The sequence below is a fragment of the Carya illinoinensis genome, chromosome 1 (assembly GCF_018687715.1).
Source record: "Carya illinoinensis cultivar Pawnee chromosome 1, C.illinoinensisPawnee_v1, whole genome shotgun sequence".
Lineage (NCBI taxonomy): Eukaryota > Viridiplantae > Streptophyta > Magnoliopsida > Fagales > Juglandaceae > Carya > Carya illinoinensis.
In genome coordinates this window covers 4,698,448-4,718,716 of record NC_056752.1, presented here as the reverse complement: position 1 = coordinate 4,718,716, position 20,269 = coordinate 4,698,448, and the positions used below count along the sequence as shown (strand labels likewise).

At 31.1% G+C, this 20,269-nt stretch overlaps 2 protein-coding genes across 3 annotated transcripts; one reads left to right on the top strand and one right to left on the bottom strand.

The window, feature by feature from the left end:
* Positions 1–1,837: 1,837 nt before the first annotated feature.
* Positions 1,838–3,162, bottom strand: LOC122306998 (elongation of fatty acids protein 3-like). The gene has a single exon (XM_043119590.1). It carries the CDS (start codon positions 3,015–3,017, stop codon positions 2,130–2,132), a length of 888 nt encoding a protein of 295 aa, XP_042975524.1. The 5' UTR covers positions 3,018–3,162; the 3' UTR covers positions 1,838–2,129.
* Positions 3,163–18,305: 15,143 nt separating this feature from the next.
* On the top strand, positions 18,306–19,901 carry LOC122306983 (E3 ubiquitin-protein ligase RNF185-like). 2 transcript variants are annotated; one of them, XM_043119581.1, is made up of 2 exons: positions 18,306–18,472; positions 19,020–19,901. In XM_043119581.1, exon 2 carries the CDS (start codon positions 19,030–19,032, stop codon positions 19,714–19,716), a length of 687 nt encoding a protein of 228 aa, XP_042975515.1. In that variant the 5' UTR covers positions 18,306–18,472; positions 19,020–19,029; the 3' UTR covers positions 19,717–19,901. The 2 variants fall into 2 exon arrangements, with proteins under 2 accessions (XP_042975515.1, XP_042975510.1); XM_043119576.1 differs by having other exon boundaries at positions 18,995–19,901.
* Positions 19,902–20,269: the final 368 nt, after the last annotated feature.

The window sequence follows — 20,269 nt, the reverse complement described above, 5'->3', positions numbered from 1 at the left end:
ACGAAATAATATGACGGGAGAAACACGCCGACCCTTACAAATTGATTTTTTGCATTGGGGTCATTGAAATAAGGACGATACTAGAGTGACTATTAAGAGCGGTTTTGGAGTTTAAGATAAGGTATAAAATTTTTATTTTATCTCGTTTCACTTTATTTTTAAATATAATTAAAAAAAATATTTAACTAGTCATTACAATTTTTTCAAACTTTTAAATAAAAAATAATTCTAAACTTTTCAAATCTCTAAATATAAATAATGTTATAAAGTTATATTCTTACAATATTTTAACTTTATAATATTTTTATTCAATTTTTTCTCTCATTTCTCATAATTTAAAAAATATTCAACTCAAATTATCTTACTATTGTTCATAAATTATCTTACTACTATTTATAAAATTTTCATCTCATTTCACTCCATAAACTTGTCCTAAATGTGCCCATCAAATATGCATAAATTTATTAATAGTTACTTCCTCAATCATTAAAAAAGTAAATAAAATATATATGTGTGTATAGGCACATATGATGGACATATTTAGTACTTGTATTATAATTTTTTTTTAAATATTATCGAGTAATACTAAATATAATTATAGAATATAAAAACGTGATATAATCATTTAAAATAAAATAAAATTTATCACTACTAAATAATTAATTTTTTTTAAATAAATTTCATATTTATTACTTTTCTAAACAGATTGTACTATTCTTACACGTTCAAATATCATATCTATTTGTAAAAAAGGGTAGTGATAGGGTTACTACCTATCTACTACCCATTTACTATTTATATGTATTTCAGATTTTTTCTATTTATTTTTATTTTCTTTTAAGGATTTTTTTAACATCTTTAATCTTTAAAAAAAAATTAAAAAAATATATAATTTTACTACTATCCACTTTTTTAATCATTAATTAAAATAAAAAATTATAAAAAAATTAAATAAAAAAAAAGTAGTAAATAAATAGTAAAAGAGTGAGAATGCTATCATTTTCCTTGTAAAAAAAGGTCTTGTCAAAACATGTGAGCGTACTTTTTGCGTTAGCTATACTTGTCAAGGTGAGCACCGTGCTGAATATTCTTCATCGACTTCGTATATCCTCCTCATAGTCGTAGTCGTCTTCATAGAAACAGAGATCTCAACAGACAGTAGTTGCGTTGGGCCCAATTTACAACAAGAACCAGCTTACCGACATGCTATCATTTTGCATTTATTTTTTTATAAATAATGCCTTATTTACATAAAAATTTTATAAAAAAAATTATTAAATTCACATGATTTAATACATCCAAAATTTTTATTTGACAAGCTTTTAATAAATTTCTTTATACAAGACTTATGTATTGACAAGCTTTCAAAATCACATATTACCCTTTTGGGTCAGCTTTCACTCCTTAAACATCTGTCGAAGAGTACTCTTTTTTCCAGCAGTAACTTCGTCGGTGGCAAAATTGTGTGAATTTGAAATACAGGAGGAGTTAGACGAGGGTGCCGGGTGGCAAGTGGTTGTGAAGCTTTAAATTCTGCTGCATACACTTTCTTCAATGCTAAAGACAACGCCTTTACGTTCTATAGGATGACTTCAGATGAAGGGTATAGCCGTATGGCCATGGATGCACTGCCCAGTAAATAAAATTTCAGCAGAAACATAGAAGAGGGCAGGTTGTAAAATAAACCCAAGTTGTCTAGACATCTGAAGCAGCTTAGAGGTTGGGTTATTGCCCAAGTATTGGACAGGAATTCGACAGAATTGTACAATTCCACAGGGTGTCAAAGGACATTTCCCACAGATGTTCAAAATAACAGAGAACTGCCAATAGGAGTTGCTTTGTTTTGAAATCGGCAATTTGCATTTGCTCAGAGAACAAAGACACAACGAGAGGCAATTTCCACAAATCTAGGTAGACTATAAACAATTTCATTCACGAAAATTTGAATCAAAGAAAAGAAACGAAAAACAGAGGATGAAGTAAACTCACGCCCATCCCAAAAACTTTAGGATTAGTGTAAAAACGTACAATCCATCGCTTATCCTCTCTCCTTAGCAGTATAGTATTTACTTACGATTACGAACATCTGGGGTTTCTAATTTCTTTGTCTAGATAAATGTCGATTCCACTTAAACATCCTTCTCTTTAACCTTCTTCATTTCTGCCCTCGAGGCAGAGTAGGAGAGAACCTCGGATCCGCACTTTCTCTTCTTCAAGTGCATTTTCACATAGAAATTCAAGAACAGAAGCAAAATGGCGCCATTGAGCACAGAGTTGAAGCCCCAGGCGCCAATTCCGTTGCATCCACCCTTGAAGAAATGTAACAGCAGGACACCCACATGTGACACCAGGTTGCAACCCAAAAGCACGATCTGACAGTTCACCACGAACGGAAAGCACGCGCTGGGCAACCCGATGGCCGTCCAGAACCGGTACCCGTATACCACGGAGTAAACCGACGTCGTAAAGATGATGGCGAGGACCTGGAAGGATTGGGAGAACTCGAGCCAGAGAAACGACATGAAGGTGAGGATGGAGTGGTTGAAGAGCTGGGAGAACGCGAGCTTACGACGTCGTAGGACGGTGAATAAGGTTCGGAACATGTGGAGGAAACGGGTCAAGTAGTAGACATATGACCAGAAGAAAACCCGACCCGACGGTCGGGTGCCGAGCGGGAAGCAGAGAAGCCACTGGAACGGGGTCTTGGAGCGGCGCCAGAACCAGCGGGTGTCCCGGATCTCTGCGGCAGAGGACAGGAGGATTCCGGCGAAGATGGTGGCGGAGATGAGAGCCATAGAGAGGCTGTGGAGAGCCGGGATTGGACCGAGAGGAACGGCCTTACCGGGACGGAGGAGGAGCGCCAGGAGGAGGTGGAGGAAGGTGGAGACGGCGAGATAAAGAACTATGGAAGTAAAGAGGAATGACCAGGTCGAGCCCCAGGATTGGGTGTGGCTCCACCGGAAACTGACGATGGAGGGGTGCTCGGAGAGCCAGTAGGTGAGGGTGTGGGTGATCATCACCCCTTAATCTAGCCGTTGACCGTGTGGGAAAATCGGAGACTTGAGGTCGGATGGAAAGGACGGCGACCGGTGTTCTGTTTTGGGATGCTTCAAAATTGAATTTGTTGTTCCAGCTTTTGTTGCAAATTTTGAAGAGTCGAGACGGAGGGGATTAATTTAAGGGACTCAAAACGACTGGTGCGCATGGATCCTTGGGCGGCCACCTGGACGGGTAAGATTGGATACATGCGCGTAGACCCACACGGCGTGATTTTTATTTTTACACCGACCCATATTTTTATCATCCCATGCCAATAAACTTTCGTATTTTGAGGTACTTGTACGGGTGATAATTATTTCTCAAAGTAATCTTTCCCTCATTTTTTTTTTCTCGTAAATATCGTCATTTATAATGTGACATAAATTAATTAAAAATTATTTACTATAATTTATTTATTTATTTTTCAATTATTTAATACTATAAATATTTGAAAAATAATAACAATATAGATGACGAACAATATTTTTCATTAAACTCATAAGTCCGATCTCTTCATATGCATAATTCTCTTAGTATAATAGTATACGATATTTATTCGAATACGATATTTTTAATGTTCTTAGTAAAGTTAAAACTTGAAAGTCTACAAAAAATGATCTATTATACGTAAAGTCTTGTTAAAAAATGATTTAAATGTAAAGTCTAAAACGAACTCTTCTTCAATAAATTAGATTCAGAATTGAATCAAAACCTATTTAAATTAAAATCAGAGTCAGATTTCTTTGATATTGGCTCTGTCGAGGCTCAGCCTAGACATGGTAATGTTATGATTTTATATATTTTTGTAAACCCAATATAATCTATTAGGTGAGTTTAGACGAAATTGATTTAGACTTCATTTGGATGTTGAGTTGAGTTGAGTTTTTTTATGAATAATTGTGAGTTGAGATGATGAAATGAGTTTTGTGAGACTCACTTAAAATGAATTTAGATGTGTTTGAATGGTAAGATGAGTTTAGATATATTTATGATAAAATTGAAAAAGGTTGTAAGTCCTGCGTGTAAAATGTGTTAAGTTAAAAAATATTTTTGATTCCACATGTAAAGAAGTTTTAAATTAGGTTAAATTTAATAATTTAAGAGTTTAGTATTTATATATTAGACTCAGTTTAAAATTAGATTAAATTGAATTGATTTTAATTAAATCTAAGCTCCGAATGAGACTTTATTCATAAATTGTGTTATAACCAGAATATAGCATAATAGCGCATCAATCTAATTTGTTTCGGATTTCCGGGTTGTGTTAGAATATACTATCAAGCCAAATTCCTCATAAAATACAAGGTAATTGGATAATTTTTAAATTGAAAAGAAAAACAGATTTTGCATTTATGAATTATCAAATTTGAAACTTAAATTGCCAAAAATTATAGTTGTTTCCCCTACCCTATACGTTTGATGTCATTATTAATGAAGTTTAAATTGCAAAAAAGAAAAAGGAAAAGAAAATAAAAGCAGTTGAGAGGTGTAACTCTTGAACAAACCAAACCATAGGGGTCGGGGACCATGCTGTCTGTCGTTCTAAAACCATTAATATTAGTCAGAACTAATTCCCACGAGCGCTATGTGCAAGAAATTAGTTTATTAAATAAGTTTTTTTTTTTTTAATTATTCTTTCTACTTTACTTGAATGTAAACCTGAAAAAGCTGTTGTTGAAAGGTGAATCTCGTGGGCCTCGTGGATATATTTCTGACCCCAATTAACTAAACGATTACCGACAACCGATCAGTCGTAATTATTATACTTTGGTTATATATGTTTGATTGACTGAGCATGTATTATATATATATAATTATTTTTACTTATTTTTTTATATTTTACCAATATAATTTATCAAACAATTATTTTATATTAAAAAAATAATATAATCAACCATAATAATAGAATATACACAATTTTTTAAACAAAAACTATTACAGATATAAATAAATTACATAAAATAAATTTATAAACTGATGTAATTTTATAAAATTTATTAGATCTATTTTATAATAAATGTAATTTCACAATCTAACATGCTAAATAAAACTACAGTTATTTATGAGTTTATTTGTATGTAATTTCTTTGTAGTTAAAGTATTTTTTTTAAACAGTAAATTAATTACCTAAAAAACCTTGTACGTCAAAAAATGCTCAAATTAAAGTATAATTAATATAGAAAAACAATCGAGAAATGGAATTTAACGATTTCTGTCGACACACTAACGTTTATTTCGACAAATGAAATTAAGATATATCACCGCCAGCTGAAACAAGTTACTAGGGAGAAGAAGCTTCTAAGAAAGTCTCCCAGAATGGTTGGCCGAGGAAACTCAAATGTGCATGCATATATATTGCATGGAGTATGAGTCAAAATCCATTAGCTGGGATATCCTTTCCGTCAAATTTGTTCTTTGTATTTATTATTTATTTATTTGAAGAGAGTTGTGGTTTCAATATATATTTCCAAATTAATCAAGGGTTTGGCAAGTCCCTATAATTTCATTCAATAAGATTGTTAGAAAATTGTAAATATAGTTTTAGAGTATGTAAATATGTGTATTTCTATTTAAAAATGTAGGAAAAATATGTGATTCACATGATTTTTTTTTTTTTTTTAATGTTAGACTCTACTTTTTTAAAGAGAATTTGCGATACTTGCGTAATATTCTAAAATTGAATGTAGCATTACTCTTAGAGAATATATTAAGTGGAATGATATTTGCAATCATAAAGTACACAAACACTGCACAATTTTTTTTTTTAAAAGAGTAAATAGTAAATGCATGATAAAAAAAAAAAAAACTAAGTTTACAGGACATACATGATAAAAAAAAAATTAAGTTTTTAATAATGAATTTTATTTTTTTTTTAAATAATTATACAATACTTACTTACTATACGACTGTATATATTATTACTTATATATTAATATCAATATAATAACCTTAAAAGATGTGTATATATATATGGACGTTGCTACGTCCATAGAGACACTCTACCAAAAAGGTAAAATAAAAATTTTTTTTTCATTTTTTATATGTATGTTTTTGATATATTTAAATATTTTTTTTAAATATAAACAAAATTTACAATATTATTTAAAAATATTGTCTTAATTACTAAATAAAAAAATATATATTAAAAAAAAAAGTATATCGAATGTGGCCACCTTATGTGGATAAAGTATTATCCTATATATATATAACAATGCGCGTGATAAACGTTGAGTTTGTGAAAATGTCAAACGATGATGTGACAAAAACTATGTATTTTGTTTAAAAAAAGAAAACGAAAGTGTGAGTGAGAGTTAAAATAGTATACATAATAACCGTGTCTAAATGGCGGGTACGTTGGTACAATGTAATTCATATTCCTATGTCGATCATTTTTTTCGTGCGTAAGATGAAACAAGATCATCACCAATATTAATATAATAAACTCAGTACCTTTTGAATATTGTGGCCAATGAGTTAGCTAGGTAAATAATATTTAATCACTTACTATATATTAATAAAAAAATATAAATTAAATTAAGTAATTGTTTAAAAATATATATTTAGAATGTATGTTTATAATCATTAGGTAATATCATCGTGAAATAAATTAGTGGTCGGTTTCCTAGCACGATAACATTAAGGTTGGTCGAGTATTTTGGTCGGTTATGCGATTAATTTTTTTTAATAAGATATTAATAATATATATAATAAGCTTTCGAATGGTGTGTCTAGGATTCATGTCTCATCTCTTGTTTTCACTCATAAGCCAATTAAAAATATAATAAGAGTAATTTATATATATAGTATATATTTTTAGTATTTTTTTAATGTGATTTTCGACTTAGCTAGTGTGATTAAAAATAATAAAATAAATTACGAAGAATAATATTTATTTAATGTGCTAAGATCAGTTGACAAAATCCACGATCGATCAAGAACGTACATTATTATATATATTTCTCCATTATATAATAAGACATTGAACTTAAATTTGTCTATACATTCTCTAGATGATCAATATCATGTGGATCGTCAAGCAATCATGATTAATTAGAAAAAGCTAATTAATTGAGAATTCGTGTGTGATTAAGCGTGCAATATGATAGCTAGGTTCAAGCTGAGATCACGCCAAACGAATGACACATAATTTCTGTACGAGGCTTAGCTGAATGAATTATGAAATGCAACAATTACATTAACGCACAGAACAACGTACCGCCCCCCACTAAAATAGTCAAATTTTAAAAGAGTAATGTTAAAATAGTATCCAATACCATTAAAAATAATTTTTTTATATGAGTTTAGTATTTAATCACTTCTTTTAATAGTGATATTGTACAGGACTTGCATATTTTAAGATTATAAATATTATTTCTCATTTTAAAATATTAGTAATTTGTGCTTTTTATTTATTTTTTATTTACCCCAAGATTGTTGGTCTTAACAAACCCTAATAAATAGCGTAAAATTAAATTAATGTTCATACATATGCCCTCCTTTGAACATACAAGAGAGATATCCTCCAATATGATTGACTGCATCCAAGACTAGTTATTTTCTTTGTTATTCTAACATTAATGATGAATCGTAATAAAAATTTCTACATGCATGTTCTAAAGAATACATGAATTTATTTAACAAACTAGTTTGAATCAATTTCCTTAAATCTAATTGGGAGGAATATAATATAATCTTTGCTCTAAAAAATATATACGAGAAACCTAATTCATATATATATATATAGTAGCACCACTACAACAAAAAACATTTTTTGGGACGAAAATTTTCGTCCCAGAATATATAGATTTCGTTCCGAAAGATTTTTTGGGATGAAAAAATTTCGTCCCAAGGTTGTCCCAACATCACTGTCCCAGAAGATATATTGGGATGAAAATCACAATTTCGTCCCAAAATATATCTTTTAGAACGATTTTGAAATTGACCGTTCGATACCGTTCGAACGATGACCTTTTTTGTCACGGTTAAAATTCATTCCAGAATGGCGTTCGAATGCTTCTCAGTTACCGTTCGAACGTTAATGTATCTTTTAAACGGTTATCAAGATACGTTCAAACGATCAATAGAATTACGTTCGAATGTTAAAAGAACAGATCGAACGGTATAAGAGATCGAACGGTGCTAATCAATGTTCGAACGCTATGGTAATGACCTGCGTTTGAACGTTTTTTGAGCATCTGGTATCGTTCAAACGGTTTGGTCATTAATGTTTGAACGGTACATTATCGTTTGAACGGCCTACCCATTAATGTTCGAACATGACACGATCGTTCAAACAGATGTTATTTTTATTAAAACCAATAATTATAAAAAAACTAAATAGACATCTGTAATATTTGAAAAACATAAATTAGGAACTGTTTAATTATTCACAAAAGTTTTATAATAAGTGTGAAGAAACAAATAACCATGATACTAGCATTGTTCATACATAATTAGATAATGTCATAAACTAGACGTAAAAAACCATCAGTTGGTTGGAAGCCTGTATTGTTGCATAAGCTGTTGCATTTGGAGTTGCATATCTCTCCTGAACTCTGCTTGTTCTTCTTCATGTTGTTTGAGGCGCATCTCCATGTCTCCTTGTCTCGCCAATTGAGCCTCTAACTCTTGTTGTTTTGCAACCAATTTTTCAATATAACATATGTAACAGCTCGCTAGAAATTCAATTGTGAAATTTCTATTAACTTTAGGAACCTCGTGAAAACCCCATAAGTTTTCACGAATTCATTAATCGTATAGGTTTTTGTCTAACTACATAGTTAGTGTTATTATTTACTATGGTATCAGAAGTGTGTTTTTGATTATTGGAAATAGTTAGAAGTGTCAAAATGTATTATGGTTTGTGCCATTAGACTTGGAGATATTCACTGTTGCAAATATGTCATGTTAAATATGTTGTCTATTATATGTTATGCAATGTTACGAAATATTTCTATCTCAAGTTGGTCATGTATTTCAAGTTATATTCAAGTCACGTTATGTTACGTCAGGGCTTCAGTCATTTCGTATTCCAGTCACATTTCATCTTGATTACTTATGTATGGGGTCACAGCAATTGTGACGCATACACTACGTGAGACACAGCAATTGTGTCACGTAGAATACATGGGGCCACAACAACTGTGGAGTATGTATTTAAGCAGTTAAAGAATAAGTTTCCGTAGAATACATGGTGCCACAACAACTGTGGAGTATGTATTTACACGTAGAATACATGGGGCCACAACAACTGTGGAGTATATATTTTTCATGTTAAGTCAAGTTTGTGTAGAATACATGGGGCCACAACAACTGTGGAGTATGTATTTACACGTAGAATACATGGAACCACAACAACTGTGGAGTATGTATTTTTTATGTTAAGTCAAGTTTCAGATCAAGTTCATGTCAAGTCAAGTTCAGTTCATGTTTCAATTTAAGTTATGTCAATTATGCTATGTTGTACGCCAAATTATGCTTTAATTACTTATGAATTTGATTATGCATTTATGATTTTACTGTCATGCATGCATCATTAGCTTGTGTGGAAGTTTTTTTGTTAACTTACTGAGATTTATAATCAAATCTCACTTTGGTAGTCCCAACTACCATTCCCCCCGAATGGTAGATCTTGTTACAGGACCTCAAGGAGAATCAGGAGCTGATCAACTAGACACAATTGACTAAGCGACAGTGCGACGTCAATGTTAATATAGTAGTTAACGTAAATTACTACTTATACAATGGAGTTGCATCTTTAGTATTTTTTGGATCATAACCATTTTGGACTAGTGTTGTGATCTACTCAATGGGTCTTTATGTATGAAGTATGTTTTAAGCATTTGGGATATTTTCAATTTGGTGCATAGTATTGCTAAAGAAAAAAATTATCCGCTGCGAATATTGCATAATGTTATATGCATGTTAGGAACATTGCATCTTATATGTCATGAACGGGGGCAGGTAACCTTGTGTTGCATGTCTCGACGCTTCAAATGTCCGTCCGATCCCAAACGGAATTTGGGGGCGTCAAAACATGTATCAAACAAACAATGCAAGATATGTTAATTAAGTATTTATATTATTAAATAATTAGATAGTTGTTTTATATCTTTCAAAATATTTTATTAATTATAACTATTTGTATTTTATTTAACATTTTAGTTAATAATTATAACTATTTGTATTGTAATTAACATTCTAGTTAATAATTATAACTATTTGTATTGTAATTAACATTCATTTTATTAATTATAATTCAGAATTTATATTTTAATTCAAATTCATTTGATTACTTTTAACTTTTAAGTATTTAAGTATTATTAAATCTAGATTATTTGTATTTTATTTAAAATTCATTTTATTAATTCAAAGATTAAGTATTTTTGTGTTATTAAAACAAAACTATTTGTATTAACCTATAGTTGAATAATTCAACTATTAAATATTTAAGTATTATTAAATCTTAGATGATTTGTAATTTAATTCATTTTCATTTGATTACTTTAATCTTTTAAGTATTTAAGTATTATTAAATGTAGATTATGAATAATTAATTTTTAATTCAATTCCTGCATTTAAAGTATTAATTATTTTAACACTGACCAACATAACGTTCAAACGGTGCTAGTCACCGTTCGATCTAAGGACATACGTTCGAACGGCACACGAATACCGTTCGAACAGATTAATTCCAGATTACAGTCGTCTTCAACTTCCGAAAATCTCAACATTTACAGTCTAAATTACATCAAAAGATAGCAAACTATATGACGAACTCATTATAGCAAACGAAAACACTTATATAAAATCTAAAATGAGAATATATTTAAGGAGAATACCTAATTTGGAGAGATAAACAGGAAAATCCACCCGTACCCAATGCCCAAAACTTAAATACTCTTTACCAAACGGTAAAAACAACCTCTTAATCCGAAAATATAAGAGATTGATAGAAGTTAGTAATATTTGAGGGCTGGATTGAAGAATAATGGCGTTGGTTGGAAGAAAATGAGCGTGGGAGCGACTGGAAGTCGACTGGAACGAGTGCGAGATTGTGAGGTTCTGTCGTGTAAATGTAGAACATTGACGTTCGAACGGTTATTTAATGAATGTTCGAACGTCAAATAGATTAGCGGAAAAATTTTCCCCCCTCTTATTAAACGTTCGAACGTGAAAATGGCCGTTCGAATGTTTTCTTATACGTTTGAATGGTTATTTTAAACCGTTCAAACGTCAAATTAAAATGTTGCTTGTTGTATTTTTTTTACACTATACCTTTAAATATAATAACTTGTAAATATACTATAGTTTAGAGACATAGTAATATAACTATATAATATATAATCAAACATATATTATATAGTTTAGTAACATATATAGTATAAAATATCATATTACATCTAGTATTATAGTCAAGTACATATATTAACCTATTATATATAACATATATATGGTATCATAGCATAGGGTTATATGTATCACATGCATATATATATAGTGTTTATTATATTATATTATTATTATAATATTATTTAATAATAGGATATCTACTATTATATATAGTGTCATCTATACTACTAGCAATTAGAGTGTATTCTAATGATACAAAAACTGAAATTGAGTATATATAGTATTATTTATAGTGCTAGAATAGAGAGTGTCATCTAATTAGCCTATAACTATAATATAATATGAAAAATATACTAAACAAGTCATGTAATACATATACTATTAAATATATATTATATATATATTAGTTAATATCACATATAATATATATGTTATATAAATACATGAACATAGTTTCATGTATATAGTAGTCTATATTATATTAATTATACTATATACTATATAATATTCAATAGTATAATATATTTTAATTAAATATAATATAATATATATTATATATATAAAAAATTATAAATATAATATATAGTGTTTAATAATATATAAGCGCATTAAATATATTGCATTTAATATATTTAACAGTTAAAATATATTATAATTGAATTAATTATTATATTTAATAGAATTAATACCGAATATTGCATTTAAATAACATTTATTATCATGAAATTTGGATTAATTAGGGAAGGGTATTAATTTTTAGTTAATACGTTCGAACGGTATTAACTTACTGTTCAAACGGTACCACGTTCGAATGCTTCAAATAACGTTTGAACGGTAAATATGCATCATTCGAACGTTTATAATTTACCGTTCGAACGGTTTGTCAATTTCCCTCCAAAATAATTTTGCCTATCGCGCCAATATTACGTTCAAACGGTAACAATTAAACGTTCGAATGGTTAATTATTAACGGTCGAACGGTTAACTTATTTGGGACAAAAAATTTCATCCCTAAGAATAGCATTCGAACGCATTTGAACGGTCTGGCATTCCGTCATTATTTTAGAACGAAATTCAAATTTCGTTCCAAAATCTCACTTTTTGGAACGATTTCCAATTCGTCCCAAAGCAATTTCGTCTTAAAAAATGATTTTTGTTGTAGTGACCATCAGAATTTTGATCCTCCTATTTCGAAGCCACCTTTAGTAATAAATATATAAATAGTATCTAATCATCTAATGCTACAGTACGAAATGATGAGAATTAGGATGATGAGTAACATAATTCTTTCTAAAATATAGATTATGATGGAGTATTACTATCCTATCAATGATCGACACGTAATAAGAATTGCTTATATATATAAACACTAATTTTATTTGATATGTATGACGTATTGTGATAACTGCATGAGAATACTAAGTTCTTATACTCTATAAATATTTAATAATTACTTCCATTGATATAATGTTGGAAGAAAGACCGAACTTTGCCATCACAACCGGTTAACATCCAATTCCAATAAAAACAATGAGGAAAAAAACCCCCTCTGAGAAATACTTAAGTTTATCCAATGTTTCGAGTTCGTCATAGTGCAAAACATTAGAGTTATATGGATGGAGATAATGTGGAATCGGAGCACAAGCGCATCTTCTCATCTGATTAGTCAGTTTCCTCTTGGAATTTACAAGCGATATGAGGGCTTTAATAGAAATAAGCTTCATTTAATTCATTAAACAAACCGAAATTATAATTGTGACTTATCAATATAGGAAAACTAGACTATAAGCCAAATTACGCATCTTTTCAAGAGCATCCCAGCACAACTAGCTCTTACCCCAGATTGCGACCAATTTAGCAACTCATCACCTCATACTTTGGGAGGAAAGCCGACAGACGATCTTTGAAGTCTCGAAGTCCAAGGTTTTGAAAAAGCCGAGTTATGCGTATGTAGATGGCTCTTCGGTGGCGTGTGACAACCACTCGCCAACGGAGTCCAAGTCTTCGTTCCGTGTGTGCGGGTTACGCTCCACTCCGTTTGGCGCTATGTTCAGCAGTCTTGAAGATCAATAACTAGCCAACATCTTGGGGGGCACGTGTTGACGATCGGTGGCTGGAAAGACCCGATTAACACTCCTCCCTTATTGGCCTAAAACAAAAACAAAACAAATAATGTATAGAAAGGAGAAATGGAGGGGAAAGGGAAGAGAGGGGGAAGCCAAAGCTCCCACCCCCTATCGCGGGACTCTAGAGTTTGGAAAGAGTTTAGAGAGAGAAGGGAGAACGAAACCTTTTGGGTAACATGTCTATTTTCAAAAAAATAGATATAAATGTTTCTTTTTTCAGATAAATGAATATATGGCTGTGTGAGCATTTATTCTCCATTCGAATGAGTTTATGATATGGGGTCGTTTTCATCGATCTGCAGCATCATCTGACGATTTTTTTTTATTATATTTTTTTATTAGGGTTTCCCTTTCTCGTGTCATAACGTGTTTATAAAGAAGAGGACAATTTTTGAACAAATAAAATATTGCATGTTCTTTGAATATTATACTGGGACATGAAAAAGAAAGGTATATTTTCAAATATTAATTAATTAAATATGTGATTGTGGCTTGTGAGGAGATAAGAGTAGCATGCACTAACTTTGAAGGAATTCGCCTTGGTACTTGAGTGTCCTCCGATTTTGAGCCAAAAAGATTATTTTATAAGTCCATTGTGACCATCCGGCATAATGAGCTCTGAAATTCGTAGTACTTGTTTAATTATGAAAGTATTTCGTTAAGCTTATAAACTGATATCCACCTTATATTATAAAGTTATTTTAATATAAAATAGATTTAATATATTATATAAAATTATGATAATTTATCGATTTATTTTTTATGATTGTAACACTTGTTGTGGAACATTTTCATGCTATTTCGTCAAACTACAATCAATAATATATTATCGTGACAAAGGCAAAACAGAGTGCAAGAATTAATCTGCGTGAGAAAAAGCATGCATTGTTGACTGACCTAACAAAGTGGAAGGATAGCACGCACTTAAGGTTCTAGACGGAGATTTTGACAAAGAAACATCGTCCATTCGCCAATCAAATGAAATGGCAATATTGCTTTGCCAAAGTAGCCATCTTGCACGTTTAAAATTCCAAGCTTATTTATTTACCCCTTGGTATGTTTAGCCATATTGTCTCATGTGATGCCTTTGCATCCAACCTGTTTTTTTCATGGTAAATCCGTTCATCGATTGCATGGAAAAAACATAGGGGTGCTACCCACCCAAGGGCGGGGATGGCCCCTTCTCGCAACCTGCCCTTGCATGGGCAGGGGGTGGGATTTGGTCCCAGGATCAGCCCACACACACAAGAGGCGGACCACTAGACAGGTCGCCACCCATCCACGACTGTAAAAAAATAAAATTCACAAATTCACAACGAAGTGCCAATATCAACAAAAAATCCAAACCAAAATACAAATATACATTCCACAACAAAATACATAACACAAAAATTCTAAACTAAATAAATTTAAAATCCTTGTCAAACAACAAATCGGTCCATCGAAGAGAGAGAGAGAGAAGAATGTTGGGGGAGGGTAGGTTAGATTTTGAAAAAGGCCCCATTTAATTTCACAGGTTATCTTATTTCATATTATCTTATTTTAAATATACATTCCACAACAAAATACATAACACAAAAATTCTAAACTAAATAAATTTAAAATCCTTGCCAAACAGCAAATCGGTCCATCGAAGAGAGAGAGAGAGAGAAAAGACTATTGGGGGAGGGTAGGTTAGATTTTGAAAAAGGCCCCATTTGGTTTTACAGGTTATCTCATTTCATATTATCTTATTTTAACATTCAAACCCCATTTAAATATAAATATTTTTTAATTTCAAATTTTTAAATTTTTAACTTTTTTCATTTAATATTATCTCATTATTACAATTTTTCCAAACTTCTAAATAAAACATAAAAAATAATTCAATTTTTTCAAATCTTAAAATAAAAATTATATTCTAACAATATTTTAACTTTATATAATTTTTATTTAACTTTTTTTTCTCTTTTTTCAAAACCTCGCAAAACATGTTAAATCAAACTATTTCACAACTATTCACAAACTAGTATCTCACTATTTACATATTTTTCAACACATCTATATAATCAAATGAGACTAACTTAACCCTCTCATCCTAAAGGACGATGTTTCGTCTTCTATTTAAAAGAAAATTTAAGTTCATTATCAAAATGACATTAGGGTGAGGAAAGGGGTGGGCCTGGCCTAGACCGCCCTTCGCCCCTATTAGGATTCAAGCAAGATCGCTCTCATCCTTGAGATGGGGCGGGTGGTGGTGGCGGGGCGGTGCTACCCACCCCTAGACTAATATTGCATTCACGAGATCGAAGAGCTTCACGTACGTACCCAAAAGAGAAAACTACAAAAAAGAGCCAAAGTGGAAATACTAGGTAGTTTTAAAAACACGTACAAAAGTGGTGGTATTATAGAGTATTAATGTTGGTAATTAATTCGTGCATGATTATTAGGAGGAGATAATTAAGCATGGCACTGACTTTGAGTGAGTCAGATGGGCCTCAGAACTTCACGAGCATTATTCCCTTTCTTTCATAATCAAATCATCAAGCATGTCATTGCGAAAGCAACGTTAATGACTCTTTCTTTTTTCTAATCTCTGGTCATCACGTCTTTCTCCATTCCACGCCGAACTAATCTTCTTCCCAAAAACAATTATACCGAAAAGACATATTTCAATCATGAATTATTATGGATCATATCTTCTTCTCAAACAGCAATTGATGCAGTGAAAACATAAACTTTAGTAAATTCATACATCAATTTAGTTTAATTTAATTTTAATTTTAAAATTTAAATATTAAAATTTTAAATTATTAAATTTATCTAAATTTAAAATTTTTTTATAAATAAGATCTATAATATTTTTTAATTGAACGTATTTATAAAATCCATAACTTTTTTTAATTTTTCATAAATAATACTAAACTTATCTTAATACCTAAATACATTTAAATTGTATTTAGATGTTGAGCTGAATTGAATTAAGTTAAGATAAAAATTAAAAATTGAATAAAATATTATTATTTAATATTATTATTTTTAGATTTAAAAAAATTGAATTATTTATTATATTTTATATTGAAATTTGAGAAAATTATAATGATTAGATGAGATGAGTTGAGATTAGTTTGTGATACAAAATGGTCCAACTCATTTTAGATAGGACTCACATAACTCACTTCACCTACTCAACTCAATACTATTAATAAATAACTCAAACTCAATTCAACTCCGTGCAACATTCCAATGCAACCTTAAGCTATTTCTTCAAAGACAATCATTAATCAATTACTATTATATATAACAAAGACGCAAATACAAAGTTTGCCTATTTACATTAATGCTAATTCACCTAACAAAACTGAACTAGCTAGTATGTTGCAAACTCTGACCTACACCATCCATGTAGCATACATATACAATTCATACTGCTAAAAATAATTACTTTTGGTTTAGTAAAATTTGAAATGCCAAAGTTTGGTGTAAGAAAAAAATTTATTGTCAATCATAAGATTATGAATTGGGTTTTAATGCAATCAAGTTTAGGTCAAATTAGTTCAAGAATTAGATGGTATTCAATTCCAAATGATCTATCAGTTCATAAAATGTAACCAAGCCACGAATTATTTGGCAAGGCGAGGCGAAGGGGGGCTTAATTGAAGTTTTGAGTAAGGTGATTATTGATGGATATTATTAAATTAGATGCTTTGGACTTTCTTTCTATTAGGAAATAATCGTTTTAGTTTGTTTTGTCTTCTTGTGGTCTTTATATTTTTCCTTGCTTTCTGGTTGTTTGGTTATAGGCATTCAGGTTAATTGACACCTGTTTTGGACTTTTTTTTGCTTATTTTGTAACCTTAGATGTCGTCTATAACCATAATTTTCTTTTATCACAAATAAGAACTATTAATAAAATTAAGAGAAGTCATCCGTGGACATATAACCTTTTCTCTTATTTAAAAATAAATAAAAATTGGTTCAATCTAATTAGATTTATCAACCCTTTTAACTTGAAATTTACCTGCATGATCCGCATAACTAAATTATATTTTTATCACCAAAAGTAAAATCCTCACCCCACGCTAATAACTATTATTAATATTAATGATGATATTGAGTAATGAGATTTTGTGATATTATTTGTTGGAATGTAGGGAGAGTGAGGTATGAGATCTGATGATCATAATAGTTAGATCTTTAATTAGTGATGCTGGATTACCTTAAAAATAAATATTAGCGTAAATGTAGCAGAAAACAGTAGAAGTTCTTTGAATTAGTGCCTTACTAATAATTTGACCATAACTTTTACTATAAGCATCAGAATCGTGCGTACAATCTAATTTAAAAATTAAGCTAGGTGTTAAGTTATGGTTATCATGTTATGTTTGTTAGATAATATAGCCTATACTTCAAAATAATTACTCAATGATATAATTAAAATTTCGTTAAAATCTTATAACGAATAAAAATTTCTTTTCAAATAATATGAATATTTATACACCACCTACCCTTATTTTTATCATCTGAATCATGAAATATTCTAATCATTTCTAACGCTTTAATAGAAGACTTAAACTATATAATTTATATTTTAAAAAAGCTATTTAATGATTTAATTAGATTTTGATTAAAATTTTATAAATAATAACAACTACTCGTTCTCAAATAACTTGAAATTCCATACACTTACATAATCGATTTTTCTTTATTAGTTGGGCTAGTTTTCAGCCCAAATAACTTTATTAGCTGGGCTATTTTTTCTTTCAGGAAGGGATGAAGACCATATATAAAGACTAGGTAGCAAGACTCTGAAATGATCACAACCGTCAGATCCTTTTGAATTTTCTGGAAACATAAAAATTCGAATCATTCGACCATTGAACTAGAGAAAAGTCGGTGGAAACCAGGAATCGTTTTGGAGTACTTAATTTTTTTTCCAACTCGATCTCCGATCATACCCAATTAATCATAATAAGGTCAGTGTTCTTCAATCTCAGTCTACGAATATCTTTTTTATTTTTTTATTTTATTTTTTTTATTATTATTATTTTTTATACTGGTGATTTAATTGAGTTTCTGAATATCGTTAATTAATCGGAGTTTGTTTATATTGATACTGTTATTCGTATGTTCTCTTAAGTTTTCGAATTCGGAATTATAGAGATCTGTTTTCGTTGTTTAATATTTGGCGAATCGCGATAACCATTTCACTTTTGATCTGATTGTTTTTTGCGTGACTTAGAAAGTTAGGGTTTTATAGAGAAAATGTTCCTGATCTTGTCTTATTCCGGACTCAAAAATAGGCATTTTGATCTCTCTTTTTGTTTACTTGTGTTATCTTGATTTAAGTCTGTATTTTTCATTTTCTTTTTATAATCCTTGGTTTATCTTCACGCTTCTTTCGTTCTTGTATAAAAGCCTTTGAGAGTTTTTCTCCTTTGCTAATTAGGGTTGATAATTTTGTTTTCGTGGCGTTGGTAATGGATTTCTACTTACAGGGGCTTTTGAATTTTGAGGTTTTAGAGGTTGGGAGATGGCAAGTGGATTTGGGGAGTCGACCACAAGCGTGCCATCCCAAAGCTCGTCTTTCTCAGGCAATAATGGCAATGACGCGGCCGATTTCGAATGCAATATCTGCTTCGAATTGGCTCAGGACCCAATTGTAACTCTTTGTGGCCACCTCTTCTGTTGGCCATGTCTATACAGATGGCTCCATCATCACTCTCAGTGCCAGGAATGCCCAGTTTGCAAGGCCCTAGTACAAGAGGAAAAGTTAGTTCCTCTCTATGGAAGGGGCAAAACACAGAGTGACCCGCGATCAAAGTCCTTTCCTGGTATTGATATTCCTAGCCGTCCGGCCGGTCAAAGACCCGAAACTGCTCCTCCCCAGGATGCAAATCAGTTTAACTTCGGCAATTATGGGTTTGGATTTATGGGGGGTTTTATGCCAATGGCGACGGCTAGGATTGGTAACTTCACGCTTTCTACTGCCTTTGGTGGTCTGATTCCGTCACTATTCAATATTCATTTCCAGGGTTTCCCGGATGCTACTGTGTATGGACAGACTTCTGGTTTTCCCTATGGATTTCATACATTTCATGGAGGTCATGCTCACAGGTTCCACCAGCCAATAGTTCGGGGACAGCAGGCCGATAATGTTTTGAAGAATCTCTTTCTTCTGATAGGTGTTTTTGTGATCATTGCTCTTCTTTGGTGGTAATCTTTGTTTTCCGCATAAACTTAAAAGTAATTATGGTTTTCTACAGTCGGTGATGTTATGATTGTATATACGAGGTGCTTGGTGACTTCGTTTGAAATCGTCAATTCGGTCTTACGGTAATTTGAAAACTGGACTTGTATTCGTTTCTTAACTGACATGCAATCTCTCTCTCTCTCTCTCATTCATTTTGGAACGTGTTATTTTGTTTCATTTTTGCATTCAGATCCATGTTATTTACTCCTTTCTTTATTATTATAGTGTAGTTTGAGATCTACTTTAGCTGATTGCTAGACCTTCATTGAGTAGAAAAAGTGCAACTGATCATTGTTCTCGATGCGTACTTGATATGAAGTCTTTTTTTTCTAAATGTTAATATGCTTCCAGAATAGTTTCTTTTGCATGTAAACAGTAAGAATTGTGTTACTATCCAATGATTAGAATCTTATTCTGTACGGTCGGAAGCACTGTTATAGGCACTTCTTTGTTAGCTTGTCAGTAGAATGGTCTTTGTGGTCATGCAATTTGCAATTGTGGCACCGACTGCGAGGGTTGT